General features: G+C 35.0%; 2 protein-coding genes across 2 annotated transcripts in view; one reads left to right on the top strand and one right to left on the bottom strand.

Annotated features, from left to right (window-relative positions):
* The window catches only part of Tudor-SN (Staphylococcal nuclease domain-containing protein 1), a 21,736-nt gene extending 2,128 nt beyond the window's left edge, over positions 1-19,608 (top strand). Inside the window, exons 2-16 of the mRNA XM_067091295.1 lie at positions 2,220-2,338; positions 4,702-4,844; positions 5,226-5,356; positions 5,467-5,661; positions 5,905-6,072; positions 7,170-7,334; positions 7,525-7,649; positions 10,084-10,281; positions 10,883-11,066; positions 11,231-11,503; positions 11,730-11,942; positions 15,744-15,930; positions 16,038-16,249; positions 17,459-17,662; positions 18,565-19,608. Of these exons, the coding sequence (XP_066947396.1) occupies positions 2,220-2,338; positions 4,702-4,844; positions 5,226-5,356; positions 5,467-5,661; positions 5,905-6,072; positions 7,170-7,334; positions 7,525-7,649; positions 10,084-10,281; positions 10,883-11,066; positions 11,231-11,503; positions 11,730-11,942; positions 15,744-15,930; positions 16,038-16,249; positions 17,459-17,662; positions 18,565-18,675 (2,628 nt within the window). The 3' untranslated portion in view covers positions 18,676-19,608. The remainder of the gene's footprint in view (positions 1-2,219; positions 2,339-4,701; positions 4,845-5,225; positions 5,357-5,466; positions 5,662-5,904; positions 6,073-7,169; positions 7,335-7,524; positions 7,650-10,083; positions 10,282-10,882; positions 11,067-11,230; positions 11,504-11,729; positions 11,943-15,743; positions 15,931-16,037; positions 16,250-17,458; positions 17,663-18,564) is intronic.
* Positions 19,301-20,616, bottom strand: part of LOC136831244 (tetratricopeptide repeat protein 1-like) — a 234,660-nt gene continuing 233,344 nt past the window's right edge. Inside the window, exon 7 of the mRNA XM_067091297.1 lies at positions 19,301-20,250. Within this exon, the coding sequence (XP_066947398.1) occupies positions 20,123-20,250 (128 nt within the window). The 3' untranslated portion in view covers positions 19,301-20,122. The remainder of the gene's footprint in view (positions 20,251-20,616) is intronic.

The following is a 20,616-nucleotide window of genomic DNA, read 5'->3' on the forward strand; positions in this document are numbered from 1 at the left end:
ATCTACAAGCAAGAATACCCATGTTATTGTGCTCGGGTAACATACCCAAGGTTGTTTGAATACATGCGTTGGCCATAGCTTTCATTTGAGCCAGCGTGATATGGAACTCTGACATATTTCAGGAGGGGTATATCATAACAAAACCAGGGTGCCATCTCCAGAACTAGCTGGGGAAGTGGGTAGGATCCCAAAAGAGAAAAAACATGCATTGGCATTCGCTTTCACCTCGGGCAACATGAAACCAACATTTCAACAAGGGTATTTCTAACCAAACCTTCCCCTAGCCTAACCTTCTTCTGAAGTAGGATACTCTGAATTGGTCTCGGCTTTTGCCTTGTCCACATGATAAAGGTGCAAAAAGCAATACTTGCATTGGTTTTATGAACTCATAAAGTCCTTTGGTTTTAATAGCCTAAAATCTTCTGTGGCTGAACAAGACTACCTGTGCGCAAGTAAAACCTGCTGTCTTTAATTGTGTAGTTCTTCCTTACTTTTGGCAAAGAAAGATACCCTCTAATGGTATTACTGATCAGATGAAAAAATTTAGTTCAGTTTATTTTTCTCCATCACAGCACTGATAATCACGGAAAGTAAATTCAAAGTGGATAATTGTGGTCCTAGATGATTCTGAAATATCGAAAATAGGTTTATTATAAAAAATAAATGGCCCGGGGCATAGTCAAGGTTTACGTATGCATGCAATTGGTTCAATTTAAAAGTCCCACAACCCTCCCCCCAGGGTGATCGGTAGTTACCAGATGTGCCCAGAAAGAACTAGGAACAAGTCTACTGCTACCATTCATGCCTGTGACAGACTTAAAAAATTTATGGGTCTGCAAAGAAAAAAAAAAAGTGTGAATAACTGACTAGGTAGGTTAGGCCATTTTATGAAGTTTTAGAACCTGCCGAACAATTTTTATTCTTTACAGTTTGTTGATTGGAGGATTAGCCCCTCTACACCACCAACATAGTGTTACCGTTGTTAATACCCCAAGTCATTAATCAGTACTACATGATTGTGGATTATTTTCTTGTCATTAGGTGATCAGACACAGGCAGTCAGACTAGCTACAGTGACTTGAGTACTGTTTTATGCCCATGCCATGGCCACCTCTGGAATTTGGATGCTGTCAAGTCTGTATGTTCCTTAGTAATTATATAGTCCAGGCATTCATAAGTAGATTAGCCTAGGAAGTGCCAAACAAACTTGCAGCTACAGCCTGTTGGCCAGTGTAGCCTGTAGGTCATGCTTGTAGTCAAGTCCAGGCACTGAACAACTTCCAGTTGCTGCTCAAAATGTTATTTATGCTTAGAAGCAGCCATGAACCATTTGACTAGACTGGCCAGTTCATAGCAGCAATGCAGAAATAAGTGGTTTATTTAAGTTAGTAACAGAAGTTTAATTTATTAAATTGATGGTTGTGGAGTGTTAGTGACAATTGACTGTTGCCATGGTGTAGTGGTGTCACATGAAAACCTTGGAGGGAAACTTTCATCAATGATGGATTTTCTTATAAAAATTATGAGACCCTTCAAAAACAAATATTGACAAATGTTAGTCTTGAAGGAAATCACCATTTTCATGGAATTTAGATTGTTTTATGTTGGTCCCTTCTCATGTTACCAACTTTTTCCAGTTCACATTAATTTTGTTCATTTAGAAGCTTTTCTTTTCCCCAGCCTTGTTGAGGCTCTTACATTCCTTCCAACTTCGCTTTGCCATTTCCATCTGCCAGTTAGCCTTCCTCCTGCTTTCCCTTTACAGTAAAAGTCGATTCATTTATTTACATGCCCCGTCTCTACCAGAACTTGGATGCTTTCTCTCTCCATATCCATTCCCTAATGTCCCACTGTAAATTACCTCTGCTTCCTTCTGTAGACCATCTTTCAGGTCTTGACACTTACCAATTTCAGATGCTAAATAAGTATTTGTAGTTTTGTCATGAATTTTATCATCAGTTCACACTTAATTTTTGAATGGGAGGAAAATTTAGTGTCATGATCAGGTGGTGATTAGAATTTGAAATGTTTTATGACAGTTGCTGTGAGCGAATGACATAAGTTTGGAGGGTAGCTCCCTCGTGTTTCGTGATTGTAGGATCTCGTTTTATGCAGTGTAGCTTTAAATTGAGGTGTGTAGTACCTCCACGAAATTTTGTTGTTTCGAACATTTCAATAGTGCCAGTAGAGAGAAAAGTAATGTGAACTTTTCAATGCAGGTCTTGTCAGGAGATGCTGTTATTGTCCGAGGGCAGCCAAAGGGTGGACCTCCACCTGAGAGGCAAATCAACTTCTCCAATGTCGTGGCACCCCGCATTGCTCGGAGAGCAATTGGTTCGTAAGTATCTGAACTTGACAGTGTTTAAAACATTTGTTGTGCATGAAATTGATTTAAATTTTATCGTTCGATGCATCATTTATGCTGGATATATATTTTTTTAAGCATATTCTTTGTCTCTTGACTTGTCAGTGTGAATACCAAAGTGTAGTTACTTATAAGAAAAGGAAGAGTACAGTGTTACCTTGGTTCATGAACTTAATCTAGTCCAGGAATCTGTTTGTGAACTAGTTTGTTTTTCAACCAAATAAATTTTTCCCATTTGATAAAACGTAGGGGTTCATCCGTTCGACACCCTTCAGATGATTGTGTATTTAAATTTTCATAATTGGCTAAAATTGTACTCAACAGAAATGTAATGCATTGAGTAAAAAAAATAAGTACAGGCTAACTGCGCTCTCCTCCAAAACAAACTAACATGCAATAACTCTTTTATCCAAATTGGCAATGACTTTCCACTGTATTTTTTTTATCTTTTTTATTGACCATGGGTCCTTTTGCAACATCAGTTGTTTTGATGGCCTCTTTTTGTATTGGTGTCTTGCAAATCCTGGACTTGGCCACAACAAACTGGATGGCAACACTTTTATTTTGTTTATTTTTATTTTTATTTTATTTTTTTTTTTTTTCAAATTGTTAGGATTCTTGTAGTTTTTTTTTTAATTTAGTAATGTCACTAATTTTCTTTGGATCCATCTTCATTTTTTTTGTTAAAAAGTGAGAAAAAATTTAGAAGGTCCAGCACACGTCTAAGGCAAGCAAGATCTGTTGTAAAACTAACGGGCAGTGCTTGGAAAACGTTTTGTCTCGGTATTGTGGCCTAAGTTTACTGTGCTTGCATGTGCTGGCATGCTGTTCGTAAACCAACACCTTTTTCCCTAGAATTTTGTTTGTGAGCCGATTTGCCCATGATGCAAAGCATTTATGAACCTAGGTTTGACTTTTAAAGAAAAACCTGTCATGTAGTCATGGTGCAGTGTAACGCACATGGATGGTAGGGAAGTGAGCAGAATTTTCTTTTGATTTGTCTATAAATCTGGTATTGCCAGTCAGATCAATTAATTAATAAATGTGCATTGGGAAGGTGATATGCGCTTCTCTAGCAGAGAAATACCCAGTTGTAATTGTTAATTTTTTAAATGTTATAAAACATATTTTTTTTTATATTGGAGTAGCATTGTCATCAGGTTGAAGATGTAAAATTATGGAAATTTAAATTTCCTATAATTAATTGTAATATGAATTATGAAGGAATATGGAGCTTTTAGAATTAGAGTTGGGTCATGAAAGTATCTGAGTAATATTAGTTAGTTTTATATGAATTATATTTTGGGTCAGGGAATAAATTTGTCTTGAGTTAAATCCTGTCCCAAGTCAGGTCCTCCATAATTTGTGATAATTTAACCGTATAATGCTGTGATAGTATGTAGTACTTTAAATGTAGATGAAAAAATCAAAATTGAACTAGCAGGAGTGGAAATTATTGGAACAGTAACATTTTCAATTTCTCCCATTTTTGCTAATTTCAGCTACTGCTCATCTGTTTTTTTAACCTTTGGTTGAGTTCATAGTCGACTCGATGGAAAATAAGTGGCAGATGCACAGGGTATTAATTTAGTTGAGAATAGGCTAATTCAGTAGTAAACATTTGCATCAGATCTTTCCTGTTCAGGGAAGATCAGATATAAATGTTGGTGATGGAAACAGTATACATTTGTTCACTCAGTCCCATAAATCAACAGTCCGCCAATGAATAAAGTACATGTGCATAATTAGCAGTGCTATTTCGTTTAATCGTGCATTTCTTATGTGTACAGTGTTATATTGCTTATACAGCATTAGGGTTATGTAGGTTTTTTTAGATTTGGTATTCATCCGTAATGTTTTTACACAATTCCTGCTATTGACTTGAATAACAACCAAAATTGATCTTCCTTAGAGTAGCTTATGAGTAAACTCATAGCAACAAGTTAGGAAACTTTGTGTGTTGACAAATGGCCCTCAGACAAATAGGTGTGGGACTGATTACTTGGTCAAATAATTTGGCAAATATGTCTGGGTCAGAAGCCTTTGTTTGAATTAAGTATCTCTGGAAGAGATTGTATTGGAGAGGAGAAGGGAACGATTAAGAATATGGCAGTGTTACATTAGTCATTTGACAGGCCTGTTACTTATATATCAGCAGCTTATGTTGGGTTTATTGGAAAATAAATCATATTTTTAAAGTAGAGGAGGATTTTGAATCTCATATCTTGTGAATTATTTTTGTCTTTTTATATTGCCATCTTATAATGTTTTGTCCTATACAATGTACACATTACCTCAGATTAGGTATTAATGTATTTCTTTGCTCTACTTTGAAGTGCCCCTGAAACATCGGATGAACCTTACGGTTGGGAGAGCCGTGAGTTTCTTCGCAAGAAGGTGATTGGAAAGGAAGTTCTTTTTACGGTTGAGACTAAGACTCCTACTGGTCGTGAATATGGTACCGTTTATCTTGGGAAAGGTGAGTTTTATATTTGGGAATTTAGTATTTTTAGATGGGTCCTTTAGACTTTGTAGATTTTTTTTTTTTTCTGAGTGACGTCCAAAAACAAACTGTCCCTGCTAGGAACCTCATTCTCAGTGGTTTGGTAAAACTGCTGAATAATGATCCCACTAACCTCTGTTTTCATGAGACCGTGTTTGTATCTTGTAATGAGTGTTGCTGAATAGGAAATTTATTCTTATGCATCAGACCATTTTCAAGACTACCTAAAATTTTACACTTCAGTTTTGCAATATACAGTATATATCTGAGGCCCTTTTAAAACGTTTATGTAAATTATTAATAACCTTTTTTCTATTTAGATATTGGTAAATTATTAATAACCTTTTTTCTATTTAGATATTGTGTCAGGGGAGAACCTTACTGAAACTATGCTGACGGAAGGCTTGGTTACTATTTCTCGAAGGGATAGCATCCGAGGAGACTCGAAGCTTGTCGAACTTGAAGATGCTGCCAAGTCTCAAGGAAAGGTTAGTATCACTTATTAAGCAGTGTAGAACCTTGACATTTTTGGTGTTACAGATGTATATTTTATAGTGGAAATCATGTTTAATCTCTTATGGTAATCATTTCTATATAGGGAAAATGGAATGGCAAAGATGCCCAGCATGTAAGGAACGTCAAGTGGACATGTGACAACCCTAGAAACTTTGTAGACAAGATGAAGGGGAAACCTGTTGAAGCTGTGGTTGAGCATGTAAGGGATGGGTCAACTGTGCGATGCTTCTTGCTCCCAGAGTTCAATTACATCACGCTTATGATATCTGGAATCAGGGTAAGTGTTGAGGTTTTTCATGCAACTTTCTCAAGGTGCAATCTGATAACTGATGACGTATTACTTGGACTTTGTTTACAAGTTTTTAAAAATTTTATTTTTCAGTTTTTTCAATTATTTTTTTGAAGGTAATACTGTAGGTTTTCATGTATTGAGATGTTAGATCTCCATGTGTTGTTACAAGCAGCCTGTTTCTTGATTTTATAAAATTAGTTATGTCTATATAGATACCATATCTTCCAGTGTCCTATGAATAAACTTGATTCCGAAGGCAAACCAGACAAGTCCTTGAGTGAACCTTACTCGGAGGAGGCCCGTTACTTTACTGAATCAAGGTTATTGCAACGAGATGTACAAGTCATTCTAGAGACATTCAACAACAACAATTTTGTTGGCTCTATCATTCACCCTGTAAGTATATCATCTGTAATATTTGGTGAAAACTAATCTTTATTCCCTTTACTGCACTTCTGTTCATATTCTTTCTTCCGGTTGACTTTCCACCCTCTCTGACAACTGTTTCATATTGCAACTGTGAGATTTTTCTGTTGTTACACCTTTCAAAACTACTTACTATCAATTTCCCTTTCAGCTTTCAATGACCTCATAGGTCCCAGCACTTGGACTTTGGCCTGAATTCTATATTCTATTCTTTATGGTACTTTTGCCTATATTTTGAATTGGGTAACTTTAATGGGAAGTTAAACTTGAAACAGTTCTTGGTGTTGAAATTGTTCTGAGAAATAAACGTGTTTAGGTAATAATTACAGTTCTAAGAAGTAAAAATATGTATTTTAGATATAGTTTGATAGCACAGGCAGTCCCCGGTTAACAGCGGGCTCAGTTAACGGCGATCCGGTTTTTTGGCACATGTCTAGCGACGAAAATCGCCAATTTCTACTTATCGGCGCCGATAATTGGATATTGGTGCCAATATATACCTAACAGAGGTGCCGATAACCGAAAATTGGTGCTTTTCGATGCTGATAAGCCCCGAAATTCGCTGAAAAAACTCCGAATATCACTGCTTTTCGGTTAGCGGCTATTTTCGGTTATCATCACACCCTCAGAAACGGAAGCCCGCCAATAACCGGGGACTGCCTGTAGTTTTCTTCATCCCCACCACTATCCCTAAGCTAATGGATATCTTTGCATGGTGAATCCTCTTTAGCTATTCTCTGCTAAAGAAGTTTCAGATCATACTTCACTGTATCATACCTTCCAGTTCTTTGATTTTTCTAGAAGGATCCACCCATGCCTTTGTCACTTATCCATATCACATACCCACACCTTCACAGGTTTGAGTTTTGAATAAGTAATTGTATTAAATTGCTGAATACTTTGTGCAGCTTTTTTATTTTTTCCATTTAATACATCTTTAGACCTCCTTTAATCAAAAAGGTGTTACTTTTAAATTCTGTTGGCAAGGAAGCTCCTAAGGCGCTTAGTTTGTAAATTTTAAAAAGAAATTTTTATGTTCTAAGGTTTTTTTATGATTGGTATTTCAGAATGGTAACATAGCTGAAGCATTACTGAGAGAAGGATTTGCAAGATGTGTTGACTGGTCTATAGCTACTGTAACTGGAGGCCCTGAAAAGCTACGAGGAGCTGAAAGACAAGCCAAAGAAAAGAAGTTGAGGTTATGGACGGACTATAAACCAACCAACTTGATGGTATGCATTTGAAATTGCTTGCTTCATTCACTCATGGCTGGAAGTATTTATTTGGAGGAAACTTTATAGTTCTATGACATTGTTGCAGTTTTGAGATAATGTTGGAAATGCAGTTTTGATACCTTTTTAAGGCATTTTGTTCCAGTTGGCTTGTACTTGTATTTTAATGTATATTTTACTTTTACAACAGCTGTCAGACAAAGAGCGTGAATTTACTGGTAAAGTTGTTGAGGTTGTGAATGGGGATGGCCTTGTTGTGAAGAGACAAGATGGTGTACTGAAGAAAATATTCCTAGCCAGTGTAAGACCACCAAGGTAAGCAAGTCTGTAGAATTTGGTCCCTGATAAGTGTTTGGTATCTGCTGTACTACTGTGTTGTAAAATTTGATTTTATGGTTTCCAGGTTTAAAATGACAACTGTCAGCCAGAATATTCTGGGATATTACTTTTAGAATTTCATTGGGAAATGCAAGATAAATTAGTTATTTGGCCTTTAGCTATGACTTGGAGTCATTTTATCCGTTAGTTGATTAGTATAATACTTGACGCCACATATCAAGTTACCAGTGTAGGGCTTGATGCATTTTAATGAAGATTTAAATGTTTTTGCACTGTCGTACAGTACTTTAAATTCATATTTTTAATGTTTTTGCACTACTTAAGTACATTACTTTAAATTTTGCTTTTTAAATTCCTACATTGAATTCATGTTTCAGATTATTCATTTTCCTGTTCATGATATGATTTTAGTGGTATCTTCACTGTTATACAGGAAGAAATAATGGTAAAATGTGGTTGTAGTCAATTACAAGTTTAGATGATAGCTTGCTAATGGAATTACATATGCCTTAAAACCCTATATGATTAGTTGCTCTTGTCACCCACTTTTTTTGTGTGTGTGTGTGTGTGTGCCTGTGCTCTGGTTCTGGATAACTTGCTGTGCTCTTGGTGTATGTTGTCTTGACTAAATAATTTGAAGTTTCAGTGTGAGGTTTTAATAGATTCAATTTTCATAATTACACACTTTTAACCCCTAATGGACGGGCATCATCTGATGATGATCTATAACGGGTTTTGAGTGATGGACGGGCTAACTCATATAAGTATTAATATTATGCGCCATATGATTTGGGTGAATTGAGCGGGAAAGATGTTCATAGCACTTCACTGGCCCGTAAATGACATATGGCAACTGTAGTAGCTCAGCACAGGACAGATGGGGGTGGAATCAGTATACCTTGAGACTTGATGAGGGAATGTATTGCCCGTCTCTATCCATGATGTCTTTTTATGTTTTTGCTCATAATATACCCAGGGACTGCTCTTTGTTTTAATTCTTACCTTTTATGATAGTATGTCAGCTATAATTAATTTTGCAAAGAAATATTAGGAAAAACTGTATACCTCACAAAAAGTTACTGCATCTCCCAATCTCAGTAAATCTTGTAAATTTTTCACAACAAATATACTCAGAATTTGTTACTGATTTTAGTTCTTATCTGTTATGATAGTGTGTGAGCTGTAGTTATAATTTTACGAAAAATAAAATAAATTATTAGAAAAAACATGTATAACTTGATAAAATTACCACATTTTTATGAGAGTCTTGTAAAAGAGGCCCCACACAGGGTTGCAAATCTTACACCATGTGCATTTGCATATCTTCCTCTTTCCATTGATGTGTTTTAAAATTTCCCCAGTCGCGCGGTGTGTTTAAGATATATTTCGCCTGTCCCTTAAGGGGTTAATTTGACATACCAAATGACTGCTTAAAATATAGGCTTGTTTCACCACAGTTGACACCACCCTACCCCCAGGTAATGGAGGGAAATGGTATTCTTGTTATTTAACTAACAAGGGTCTGATAAATTTATTATGGAAGAGATGACTTCACTCCATTGATTAAGGATGGCATGGCATCAGATGTGGTAGAACTTGCACTTATTTTAAAGTCTTTTGAGTTAAATGAAAAGTCCATTTGTAGATTGTAAAAACAGCATAACGGCAAACAACGTGGCTTTGCATGGTGGTGGTGTGTGGTGACGTCAAAGTGGAATGATTGAAATTAGTCAGTATTGTATAATAGGTGGTGACCCCTATTGTGAGACAAAAATAAGAGCTGACTGTGCAGATAAGGTTCAAGTGGCTGTCACTTCTCATTGCATAAATATTTTGCTCAGGTGTATTTTGACAGCATTTATTATGCAAGCGCTGTAATTTTCTCTTAATATTTTTTGCTTTTGAACACCTGATATGCAAGTATGTTACTGGCACTTAAATGGCGCTTACGGTGCCACAACATGCAACATCAAGTTACAGCACTGTAAAATGCCGTTAATGGTGATTGTAAGATCGAATCTGCTGCAAGTCGGTGACGCACGTACCGTACTGTAATTCTCTTTTACTTCTCTTCCATTCTTGAAGTCTCTTTTTGCGTATTTGTTCAACTTCTTTAACTCGCTTTGTCTTGCTCCAGGTTTCACTATAGGCCCAGTACATTTATAAAAAAAAGTTAAGTTGTATTATTTCCAAAGGTTGGATGGTTGAATCTCATTTCATTTACCAGAGAGTCAAAGATCTTTTATTGACAATTCTTAAATTAGAAACAAAAATTTCGGGGAAATTTTAGAGCTTTTTTGCAATTTTGATGTTTGGTTTTTATTTATTTTATTTTATTTTATTTTATTTTTTATTTTTTTTTTTTTTTTGGTACCCATTCACTGAAAATTTTACCTCTTGTTTTTAACAGATCACCAGAGGGTGACACCAACCGAGTACCTGGCAAAGGTTTCCGTCCCCTCTACGACATACCTTGGTTATTTGAAGCAAGGGAATTCCTCCGCAAGAAACTCATTGGTCAGAAAGTTCACGTGACAGTTGATTACATCCAGCCAGCACAAAACAACTTCCCTGAAAAATGTTGTGCAACCGTGAAGATTGGGGACATGTAAGTAAAGTAACTGATATTGTTTCATGACAAAATTTGCTTTAGAAAACAACTAGCATCAACAATTTTAGAGTGTATGCATTGGCCATTGTGATTTGATTAGAAGTTGCATTGCATTCACTGTTGCCAGATGTTAGTAAATATTATTCAAGGGAACAGTACCATTTAACAATAATGCTGTAATATATCCTGAACGCTGTCCTTTGAATTACAGTATTGGCAGCATAGGTTTGTGTGAGAAAGTGAAGACTTTTTAGGTTTGTCGAACACACACATTGTATGACTATGTTAGTTGGTATGTGCAATGATGAAAGTTCAAGTTACTATGTACCTTTTTATGCTTTGATGATGACTTTTATTCATTTGCTGTACAACATAATTTTATGGAAAATTATGCTATCAGTGACGTGTGGGATCGAGGGAGGTTTTTAATAGTAATATAGATTTTTTGTGGTGTGGTCCATTTAAACTGTATGGTTGCACCAGTTCAAGTACTTGTGGTATGTTTCTATGCAGTTTGAGGTGTTCTGTAAGGACTAAAAATGTTATCTTCATGAGAATCATCATGATATGATTATCAAAGTTAATACTTTTATTTCAGCAATGTTGCGGAAGCTATGGTTAGCAAAGGTTTTGCAACAGTTGTTAGGTATAAACAAGATGATGACCAAAGGGCAAGTTGCTACGATGATCTCTTGTCGGCTGAAGCGAAGGCAATCAAATCTGCAAAGGGTCTTCACAATAAAAAAGAGAGACCAATTCACAGAGTTGCAGACATTTCCAGTGTAAGTAATTTATGGATGTATTTTTGAGTTCTGCTTAAAAAGTAATGGGCTGCATTATTTTGAGATATTCAAGTATTGTCTACAGTTTAAAAATTATATAAAGTGGTTAGGCTCTCACTCATGCACAGGTGTCCAAGGCTTGATTTTCTTTTTTTACCTATTAGGATGTGGCCAAAGCAAAGAACTTCCTTCCATTCCTACAACGTGCTGGCCGCACAGAAGCTATTGTTGAGTTTGTTGCCTCAGGTTCAAGAGTAAGACTCTTTATCCCAAAGGAGACTTGTCTTATCACATTCCTACTTGCTGGTATCAGTTGTCCCAGAGGTGCTAGACCTGCGCCAGGAGGTGTTTCAGGTATGATTCCAGCAGAGCCATATGGAGAAGAGGCCTTCCAGTTAACGAAGTCCCTCGTTTTACAAAGAGAAGTTGAGATAGAGGTAAGTATTGGCTACAAAATTTCTCCTTGAGGTGGGGGGAATAAAGTATATGATGTATTGTAATAAAACATGCTGATAATACATTAAATTTTAACATATTTTAAAACTGAATAGAGTTGCATGCATAGCTGATTTTTTTAAGGTAAGAGTACAGTGGTGGAATAATTTTATTTAGGCTGTCACTGGATGAGCTATGTTAATTAATGACTTTTTTTTTTTTAATCAGGTTGATACAATGGATAAAGGAGGAAACTTCATTGGTTGGTTACATGTTGAAAATAAGAACTTATCAGTCTTATTAGTTGAAGAAGGTCTCAGCACAGTCCATGTGACAGCAGAGTCTTCGAAGTTCTACAACATCTTGAACGCTGCCCAAGAAACTGCCAAGAGTAAAAAAATGAAGATTTGGGCAAATTTTGTAGAAGAAAAGGAGGAAAAGGCTAGTATTTTTTTAATTTTGAGTAACTTCCACGAGATTTTTAAATGTTTGCTTTGTGCACTTAGAAATTTGAGTTAAATTCCTGGAATCTCTTAGTCTGTAAAGTAGCGGATAGCCTTATAAAACAAAATATCCGATTTTCTCTCAAATGACAAACTTTGCAGTGTCAGCTGCCTTTTCATTACCTGAACTCATGAGCTGGTATCCAAAAATTAGCTTGACCAACAAAATCCAAGTAAAAATAACTTGCATCCATAAATGTTAATAATTGAGTTCCTGTAAGGACTGTGATGTGTTTATTCGCTGCAGATGTTGAAATTTCATTGTTGATTACTTTGTCTTGCACCATAAACAAATGGCACGTATTATGGAGGGTATTATGGTATAATGACTCTAAAAATAAATTGAATAGATTAAACCAAACTGCCTGTTGGATTTTGGTGGTGTTCATTAAAAAAAAAAATGCTGTATCGAAGTAGTAATATTCTTCTTTGGAATTGATCATTCTTCATTGGAGGGGTGGGTAGAGCTTTCGGCTAGCACGTTGTTGGCCCAGCATTCGACTCTCCGACCAGCCAGTGAAGAATTAGAGAATTTATTTCTGGTGATATAAATTCGTTTCTCGTCATAATGTGGTTCGGATTCCACAATAAGCTCTAGGTCTTGTTGCTAGGTAACCAGTTGGTTCTTAGCCACGTAAAATCAATCTAATTCTTCGGGCCAGCCCTAGGAAAGCTGTTAATCAGCTCAGTGGTCTGGTTAAATTAAGATATACTTAACTTGGAATTGATCACAATCATCTTACCAATGGGGATTTTGATGGATATCCCACACGACCCATTCCATGAAAGCAGAAATTGCAGAACAACTCTTGCAGTCAACACATTTGTGGTTATTTTCCAACTTTCAACATATAGATTATATAAAAAGCAAAATTAATTCTTGAATTTCAACATACAGATTATATAAAAAGCAATATTAATTCTTGAAAGAAAATGAAAATCGAAAGAAAATGTAAATCTTGAGTAATATTCATTATCTCCAATTATGAGTTGAAGTATATTAATAAGAACTACTAATCTAATCATCAAGAACAAACTAAAAACTATCCGAATGAGTGGCACTGTTAACTTGGTGAACTGGTTGCACATTAATAACACAGTAGCGTAAAGTTCCTTAGTGAAGTCTGACCATCAGAATGGTGCCAGCCGTTACACGCTGTAAAAAGGGAAAATAAGTACCAGTGTTAAAGCGTTTTATTTTTTTACAGTACCTTGAATATGTTTGAGAATCTTGGTTTAATTTGAGGTCATTGCTTTTGTCTTACTTTTTGTAAATATGTTATGGTGCCTTGTATTCTTTGCTTTTGTCTTAATTTTTGTAAATATGTTATGGTGCCTTGTATTCTTAATTTTTAAAATTTAGGGTATGGTGCGTGGTATTTGAAGGAGGAGAATGATATTTAGTACTGCAAGTAGCCAGTGATATTTACTAGTAATTCTAGAAACTGTAGGATTTTGGGAAAATAATCTAATCAAAGTTAAAACTTGATATGTTTAACTAAAATCTACCTCCCTCTCTGTGAATTTTTACAACCTGGCATTTTATTTTTTTTACAGTACCTTGAATATGTTTGAGAATCTTGGTTTAATTTGAGGTCATTGCTTTTGTCTTACTTTTTGTAAATATGTTATGGTGCCTTGTATTCTTTGCTTTTGTCTTAATTTTTGTAAATATGTTATGGTGCCTTGTATTCTTAATTTTTAAAATTTAGGGTATGGTGCGTGGTATTTGAAGGAGGAGAATGATATTTAGTAATGCAAGTAGCCAGTGATATTTACTAGTAATTCTAGAAACTGTAGGATTTTGGGAAAATAATCTAATCAAAGTTAAAACTTGATATGTTTAACTAAAATCTACCTCCCTCTCTGTGAATTTTTACTACCTGTAAAAACCTCAATTTTAGTAAATAGGCTGGTTTTTGTCATAATGTAATTGATAATTTAAAAATTAGATTCACTCTTGGATTCTAGTGTTCATTTTTAAAAAAATGCAACATTAAATTGTATCATCCCATCACACTAATTTGACCTGTGGGTATTTGATGACCCTTGTTAAAAAAAAAAAACTAATAAAAACAAATGAAATATCATTTTATCATAAAAATGTCATTTTTTATTATGGTATGAACTTAAAATTATTAGTTTTTAAGACTAATGTAGAGAGCAGTCAACTAATGATTTGTTTTATTTGCAAAGATAAATCAGGTATGGAGCTAATCTTTAGTAGTTGGTTGAACCAGACCACACAATTGATGTAATTAGTTTTCAGAGGATGGACAAAAACTGACCATAATGTAAATACTGTAACATTTTAATTAGAAAAAAACTCTCATTTAGTTGCATCAGTCTGCTGGCTACCTACTGTAGAACTACATAGTGGATGTGTTTTCCCCCAGATCAAATGTTAGCTTCTCACTTTTGATTAATCATAACGTTGTTACAGTGTTTAACATTTGTATAGAAACTAAATCTTAGATATTAATGAGGATCAAAGTCTTTCAAGACATATTAATAGCAATTGTTCTTTAAATCTGTAAACAGCAATAGTTTGACAATATCTTTGTTATTCCCATCATCCTGCACAACAGTATTTTTCTCAAGTTCTTCATTTTTATACTTTATTTACTGTAAGCTCATATGTCATTCTTTTTGCAGTAGTATTCTGTTTGCCATTACTTTAGAATTGTGGTTTAATGTTAATATATATATATATATATATATACATATATATATGTATTATGTATATATAATATTTTTATAATTTTTTTTGGCCCTCGTGTCAGAGATGGTGTGAGCTAGTTACCCGTCTTTGTCTATCAGTGTCTTGTCATGCTTACCATGTCAAGGCATCTCCATGGTCCAATTTGATACAAAGGTAGACCCTATTGCATTTATAAATATGAAGGAGAATGATCAGTCGAAGTCTCTCACATTTACTTAATAGTTACTGTAGGGATCTCAGTCACGCTGGGTACAAAGGCAGAACTTCATTCAAAGATGTGCATGAAGGCAGATAGTCTGCCTGGCTGTCATGTCGTTTATATTTCTCATGTCTTGATGGAAAGATAGACTATCACGTATAATTTTAATTGTAAACCCACCTTTTAAATAATTTGATAGTCTGCAGAATAAGGCCTTTCAGAGTCATTATCAGGTATCTCCTTTTTTTATTGTGTAAAATAACATTAATGCCTGTTATTGTTACGGGGACTGAAGAATAATTAGTTGGCAAGTAGATTTGCTCTTGATAAAAAAATTAGTTATTTGGTGTGGTTCTCTTGACTTGGCTGTATTCCTTTAAGACTATTTTTTATAATTGTTTAATTGCAAAGATATTCCTGTAAGACTGTATGACCATATTTAATAATTCTTTAATTTCTAAGATAGTTGTATATCAAGGTCACTATCAGAGTATGAGTAAATTTTCACACTACAGAAGATAGTAGTAATGTGAATTAGTAATGTTGAACATATTACATAAAATTAGGAAAAGGCAATACTTGTTTAGTTTACCAATTAACGAACTTTCCACGATTGTGTAACTAAACTTGGGTAAGTACAGTGAAAGTAAGAAATGAAAATCTTTCAGAATTGAATTCCAGGTTAATGGAATTTAGTAGATAACTTGTGAAAGCCATTGAGGATGTAGCACAGTGAAAAATAATGAAATGTTTAAAAGTAAACATATAACTGAATTTTTATGTACATCAATAGTCATTATTTGACTTTTTCATTTCAGGTTGATGATACAAATGTTGAACGGAAGTTTGATTACAAGCCCATGATGATCAGTGAGGTTTCCAGGGATGGTACCTTATATGGTCAGTATTGCTCAGATGGGCCTGCTCTTGAACAGCTTATGTCAAACATTCACCATGAATTCACTGCTCGACCTCCCCTTGGTGGTGCATACGTACCAAAACGTGGTAAGTTTATTGTTCCCTCTTAATGTATTTCAGCTTTTGTATAATTATCCTGAATACCAAGAGAAACATTCTTGTACTTTGTGCTAAGGCCACAGCATACATTTCAGGTGATCTCTGTGCTGCCCAGTTTGTTGATGGTGCGTGGTATAGAGCCAAGGTGGAGAAAGTGGCTGGCAGCAGTGTTTCTGTTCGGTACATTGATTATGGCAACAGAGAAGTGACTCAGTCCTTGAAATGTGCTTCACTCCCATCAAATTTCAGTTCTGCGGCTGCCTATGCTCATGAAATGCATTTGGCGCTAATAAAGTTCAGCAAAGACGTAAGTAGGATTTTGGAAGTTCTGGAAAAATTTACATAGTTGTAATTATTTTTTCATGTCAAGGTGATTGAGAAAAGATTGTGGGTTAAAATGTTAAATCATTGAAAAATGACTAATTAAGATAATTATTTTTCTTGCCTTTAAAAAAAAATTGATGAAACCATACCTTTGAAAGGATTTGTTCCAAGGAGGGAAAATGTAGTCGTTCACGCAGGTGTATTTTTTGGGTCAAACTCGTGCGATCATTGAAGTTTGTTAGTTAGTTATAAATGATTTGTTTAACCAGACCTCTGAACTCTTTTAGGGTTCTTTAGCAAGGATTTTTCGTGGAGGCAGGTTTGCGAGTTAAGGGATTACCAGCCCGTTTACCTTTTTGTAGACCTTAATTTTTTTCATTGATGACTGAATATAGGCCCTTATCGCTTGGTAATTGATACCTTAGAGGGATTGGACAGTGCATCCTTCTATACTTCTCTCATCCTGGGCTTCCTCACTATCTTCCCCTCCTCTCTTGATGTCCAACATCTTTTAACTATTGTTTGTAAGTGTACACCCATCTTTAAATTATTTTTTCTAAGTGCAGCTTTGGGGTTTATGCTCAGTTTCACCTGTAGAATCTTGTACTTACCTCTTATTCTGTATCTATATCTTGGCTGCCCACCCACTCGAACTCATGCTTTTCACTGTCTTAAGCACCAAAAAGGTGAAAGTGCACAGTGCTTGGTTTTATAGCCCATATTTTATGAATCATGCTCCATCCTTCTTCTCGAATTGCAGTTCAGGTTACTTATGAATAATCGGCTCATAGGAACAAATTATGTCTAAACTTGAAAATTTATACAGCCTCAGTAATCTGAAGCCTCAGTTTACTGGCTGGTGGCATGGGAACAGTAGGATTTTTGTACTTGCAAGATCTTTCTAGTTAGTGTGACTGGGAACTGTTTACATGGGGTAAGCTAATTACAATAATGGGTTTGTACAGGAACATTTACTTTATTGTAAAATGTTTTTTTTTTTTGAGACGTTTAAATCTTAAGTTTCCTGCTCCCTTTCCCACATTAAAGCTTTAGAATTTTGTACAGGTGTAGTGGGTGTTTTCTTGCAGGACTAGCTTATGCAGTGAGAATATTTTTACTCTTTAGTGTGACGTAGATTTTACGTCTACAGAATACAAAAATCAGACGGTAAAATAAATTCTTTGTGTAACAGGAAGATTTTGTTGAAGAAGCTTTGCAGCTCCTCATGACTGAAGTCATGGACAGAGAAGTTTTAGTGAACAGAGAATACCGTGTTGGAGGACTTGAATACGTAACCATCCAGAGATCGGACACAAAGGCAGATGTGGCAAAAACTCTCCTCCTGCAAGGTTTGGTGTTACTTGATGAACGCAAAGACAAAAGATTGCAGAGCGTAGTAAGTATTTGTACTTTATGTACATGACAATCTGTTTATCTAGATTCAGTAGTACCTCCGCTTACATGTTTTTGGGGTCTGGCTCTCAGATAAGTAACCAGTTCTTGAAAGTAACAAACCCAGTTTTTTTTTTCAGTTGCACTCAGTTTGAGATTTATCGAAACCGTTCAGTTTGAGATTTATCTAAAAATATGTATCTAAAATGGTAACCTTGCAAAAAAGATGATATAACTAATAATTTTGGAAATCCATTGAAGCATTACTGTAAGTGGTCCTCAGAAGCCTCCAAGTAAAAGAAAAATTCTTGAAATCAATTAAGCAATGTGACTTTCACGTACATATTTATTTACTCTGGGTAACCACATGGGGCATTAATAGAAAACTTTCGTGTTACTTGTAAAATCTGTGCTTGATAAATAGTTTAATTTCCATTAGAATACCTAAATGCAACTGACAGGCCTGCTGATAGTACAGTATTACTTTCCTTGCAATGCTCCGAGTGATTGGGTGATAGTACACAGTTAAAATTACAGTACCTAATGGATGTTTAATATTTTTCATTTTAGTTATCTAGTTGAGACTAATTTATATGCTAATTTTATGTTTTTCTAATTACTGATAAGCATAGGAAGAAGTCAAGAAATTATATCCTTTTTTATTGTAGGTTTGATTACCAAACTTCAACAAAGGAGGATATTCTCATTTTTATTTCAGGTTTCAGATTACTGATCTGCCTAGGAAGAGGCCAGGAAATATAATTTTTATTTCACTTCAGATTTCAGATCACACTTTTATTTAGGTGTCAGAATATCCAACCTGCCCAGGGTTTGAGCAAAGAAAATATTCTAAGTTTTATTAATTTCTGTTTAGAAAGAAGCCATAAAACATTTCTACCATTACAGGTTACTGATTACCGATCTGCCCAGGAAGAAGCCAAGAAAGAGCACCGCTGTATATGGCAGTACGGTGATGTCACAGACGACGATGCCCACGAATTCGGCATGGAACGATAAATGGACAGTTTTCCCACTTTAGTCATCAGAAAGTGTTCACAAAGTATGAAAGTGAATGTGACAAGCTTATGAAAACAAAAGCCTTCTAAGTGATAAGTTTTGGTGTCCTTGAAATGAAACGTTTGGGGACTGAAGTGTCTTCGTAAACAATTTTTATTACATTAATAATAAATAAATGAACAGTGCCATTTATAGTTGGTACTACTGAACCTGATGAATATCATTAGCTTCAGTTTTTTAACTTAAAATAACGGCACTGATGGACCGCAGCTAATGGTAGTGTGAGTGAGTTTGGTCTTTGTGCAAATTAGCCCATTCAAACTAATATGCCTAGACATTTCTCACACTTTTCTGAAATATTTATCACTTGACCCAGAATATTTAATATAAATTATGTCTCTGAGGTACTGAACCACACATGAGTGTTAAAAGTCCTGTAGCTTTAAGTTCTTTTATATCAGTGCTTCCTAGACCTTTCTGAAAACGTTGGTGTGTTAACGGAAACAATCTTTCCAGTTTTCATTGTTGTCATAAGCAAGGTTGTACGCTCCTTGTTATATTTATTAATTTTTTTCTTCCGGTAACATGGTTACTGTTATTTGTTACTTTGTAAAGAAAAATTTAGTTGTTTGGGAATTGAATTTATTTATGGAAATGACCGTACAGTAGCTAAATGGTTACTAGGCCTCATAACGAATGGGTGATTTTTACGTAAATGTACAATATAGTGGATTTCCATTATGTTTTTGACAAAATATTGTATATACAAAAAATATAGATACTGTAGGATGTAATAATTTTTCAGTCATGACTATATTACAAATAAAATTTTATATATTAAAGTTTTATTTTTTGAAAGTTGTTAAACGTAAACATTGTTTTATGAAGGTAAAGGACACCCCACTGGTGACTTAATAAATGTCTTCAATTGTATTAATGTGTTTTAATTTCCAGATAAAGTTCCAAATACTCCAGTGATTACTGAAGGTTGGAAAATGATTACATCATGCTGCTTGATTTATGAACAGCAGGAAAAGTTGCTTCAATTCCATGAACAGCAAGAAAGTTCAGTATATTCATTTATTGTAAAAAGTTCAAGCATTTTTCTGCAGTTAAGTCAGAGAAGACACTCAAGTACACTATCACAATGTTAAAAGTGCAAATATTTCATAAAACAATTTACATCCAGCTTCTCTAAATACATACACAAAACATTTAAATACAAAACTATGACTACTGGAAGGAAAACAAGTTACAGCATACAAAATTCCAGTATGTACATAATATGCGGAAAATAAGTTAAGAGCTGGAGCCAAAGGAAATTTATGTCAACATAATTTACATAAGCATATTTCATACTCCAAAAAGAGAAATATGTAAGACTTGTATATAAAATAAAATTGGCCAATAGCTATAGTATCACAAGTGCTTCAGAAAAGTATTTGTACTAGGTGCCATTATTCTGTTTGAAGCTAATATTATAACCTCCAGAATTTGGGTCCTGGTTTAGTTCAAAATTATTTGTAGACAACCCAAAAGGCCGTAAAATCATGTTGCCTAGATCCTTCAACTTGCCTGCAAGGGAAAAAAGTAATTTAGCACTTACATAGACATAAAGAAATTTAAATACCAGCTAATAGTAAAGCCCATGACAATTACAACAGGTTTAAGCTAATAGAAAAGTCCATGACAATTACAACAGGTTTACTGAACAAATTATCAAAGCAATATCAACAGGTCAAATTGTCTTCGCACAACTGTTATACTACTATAAAATTTTAAAACCATACAACCCTGCAGTAGGTAGTATTGTAGAAAGGAACAAACCAAGAGTAAGGATGATAAGCCCAAGTATCTCCAAGCTTAAGGATGATAGTCCAAGTGCCTCCCCGCATAAAGATCGTAGTCCAAGTGCCTCAAGAGTAAGGATGGTAGTCCAAG

Source organism: Macrobrachium rosenbergii, chromosome 48 (assembly GCF_040412425.1).
Source record: "Macrobrachium rosenbergii isolate ZJJX-2024 chromosome 48, ASM4041242v1, whole genome shotgun sequence".
Lineage (NCBI taxonomy): Eukaryota > Metazoa > Arthropoda > Malacostraca > Decapoda > Palaemonidae > Macrobrachium > Macrobrachium rosenbergii.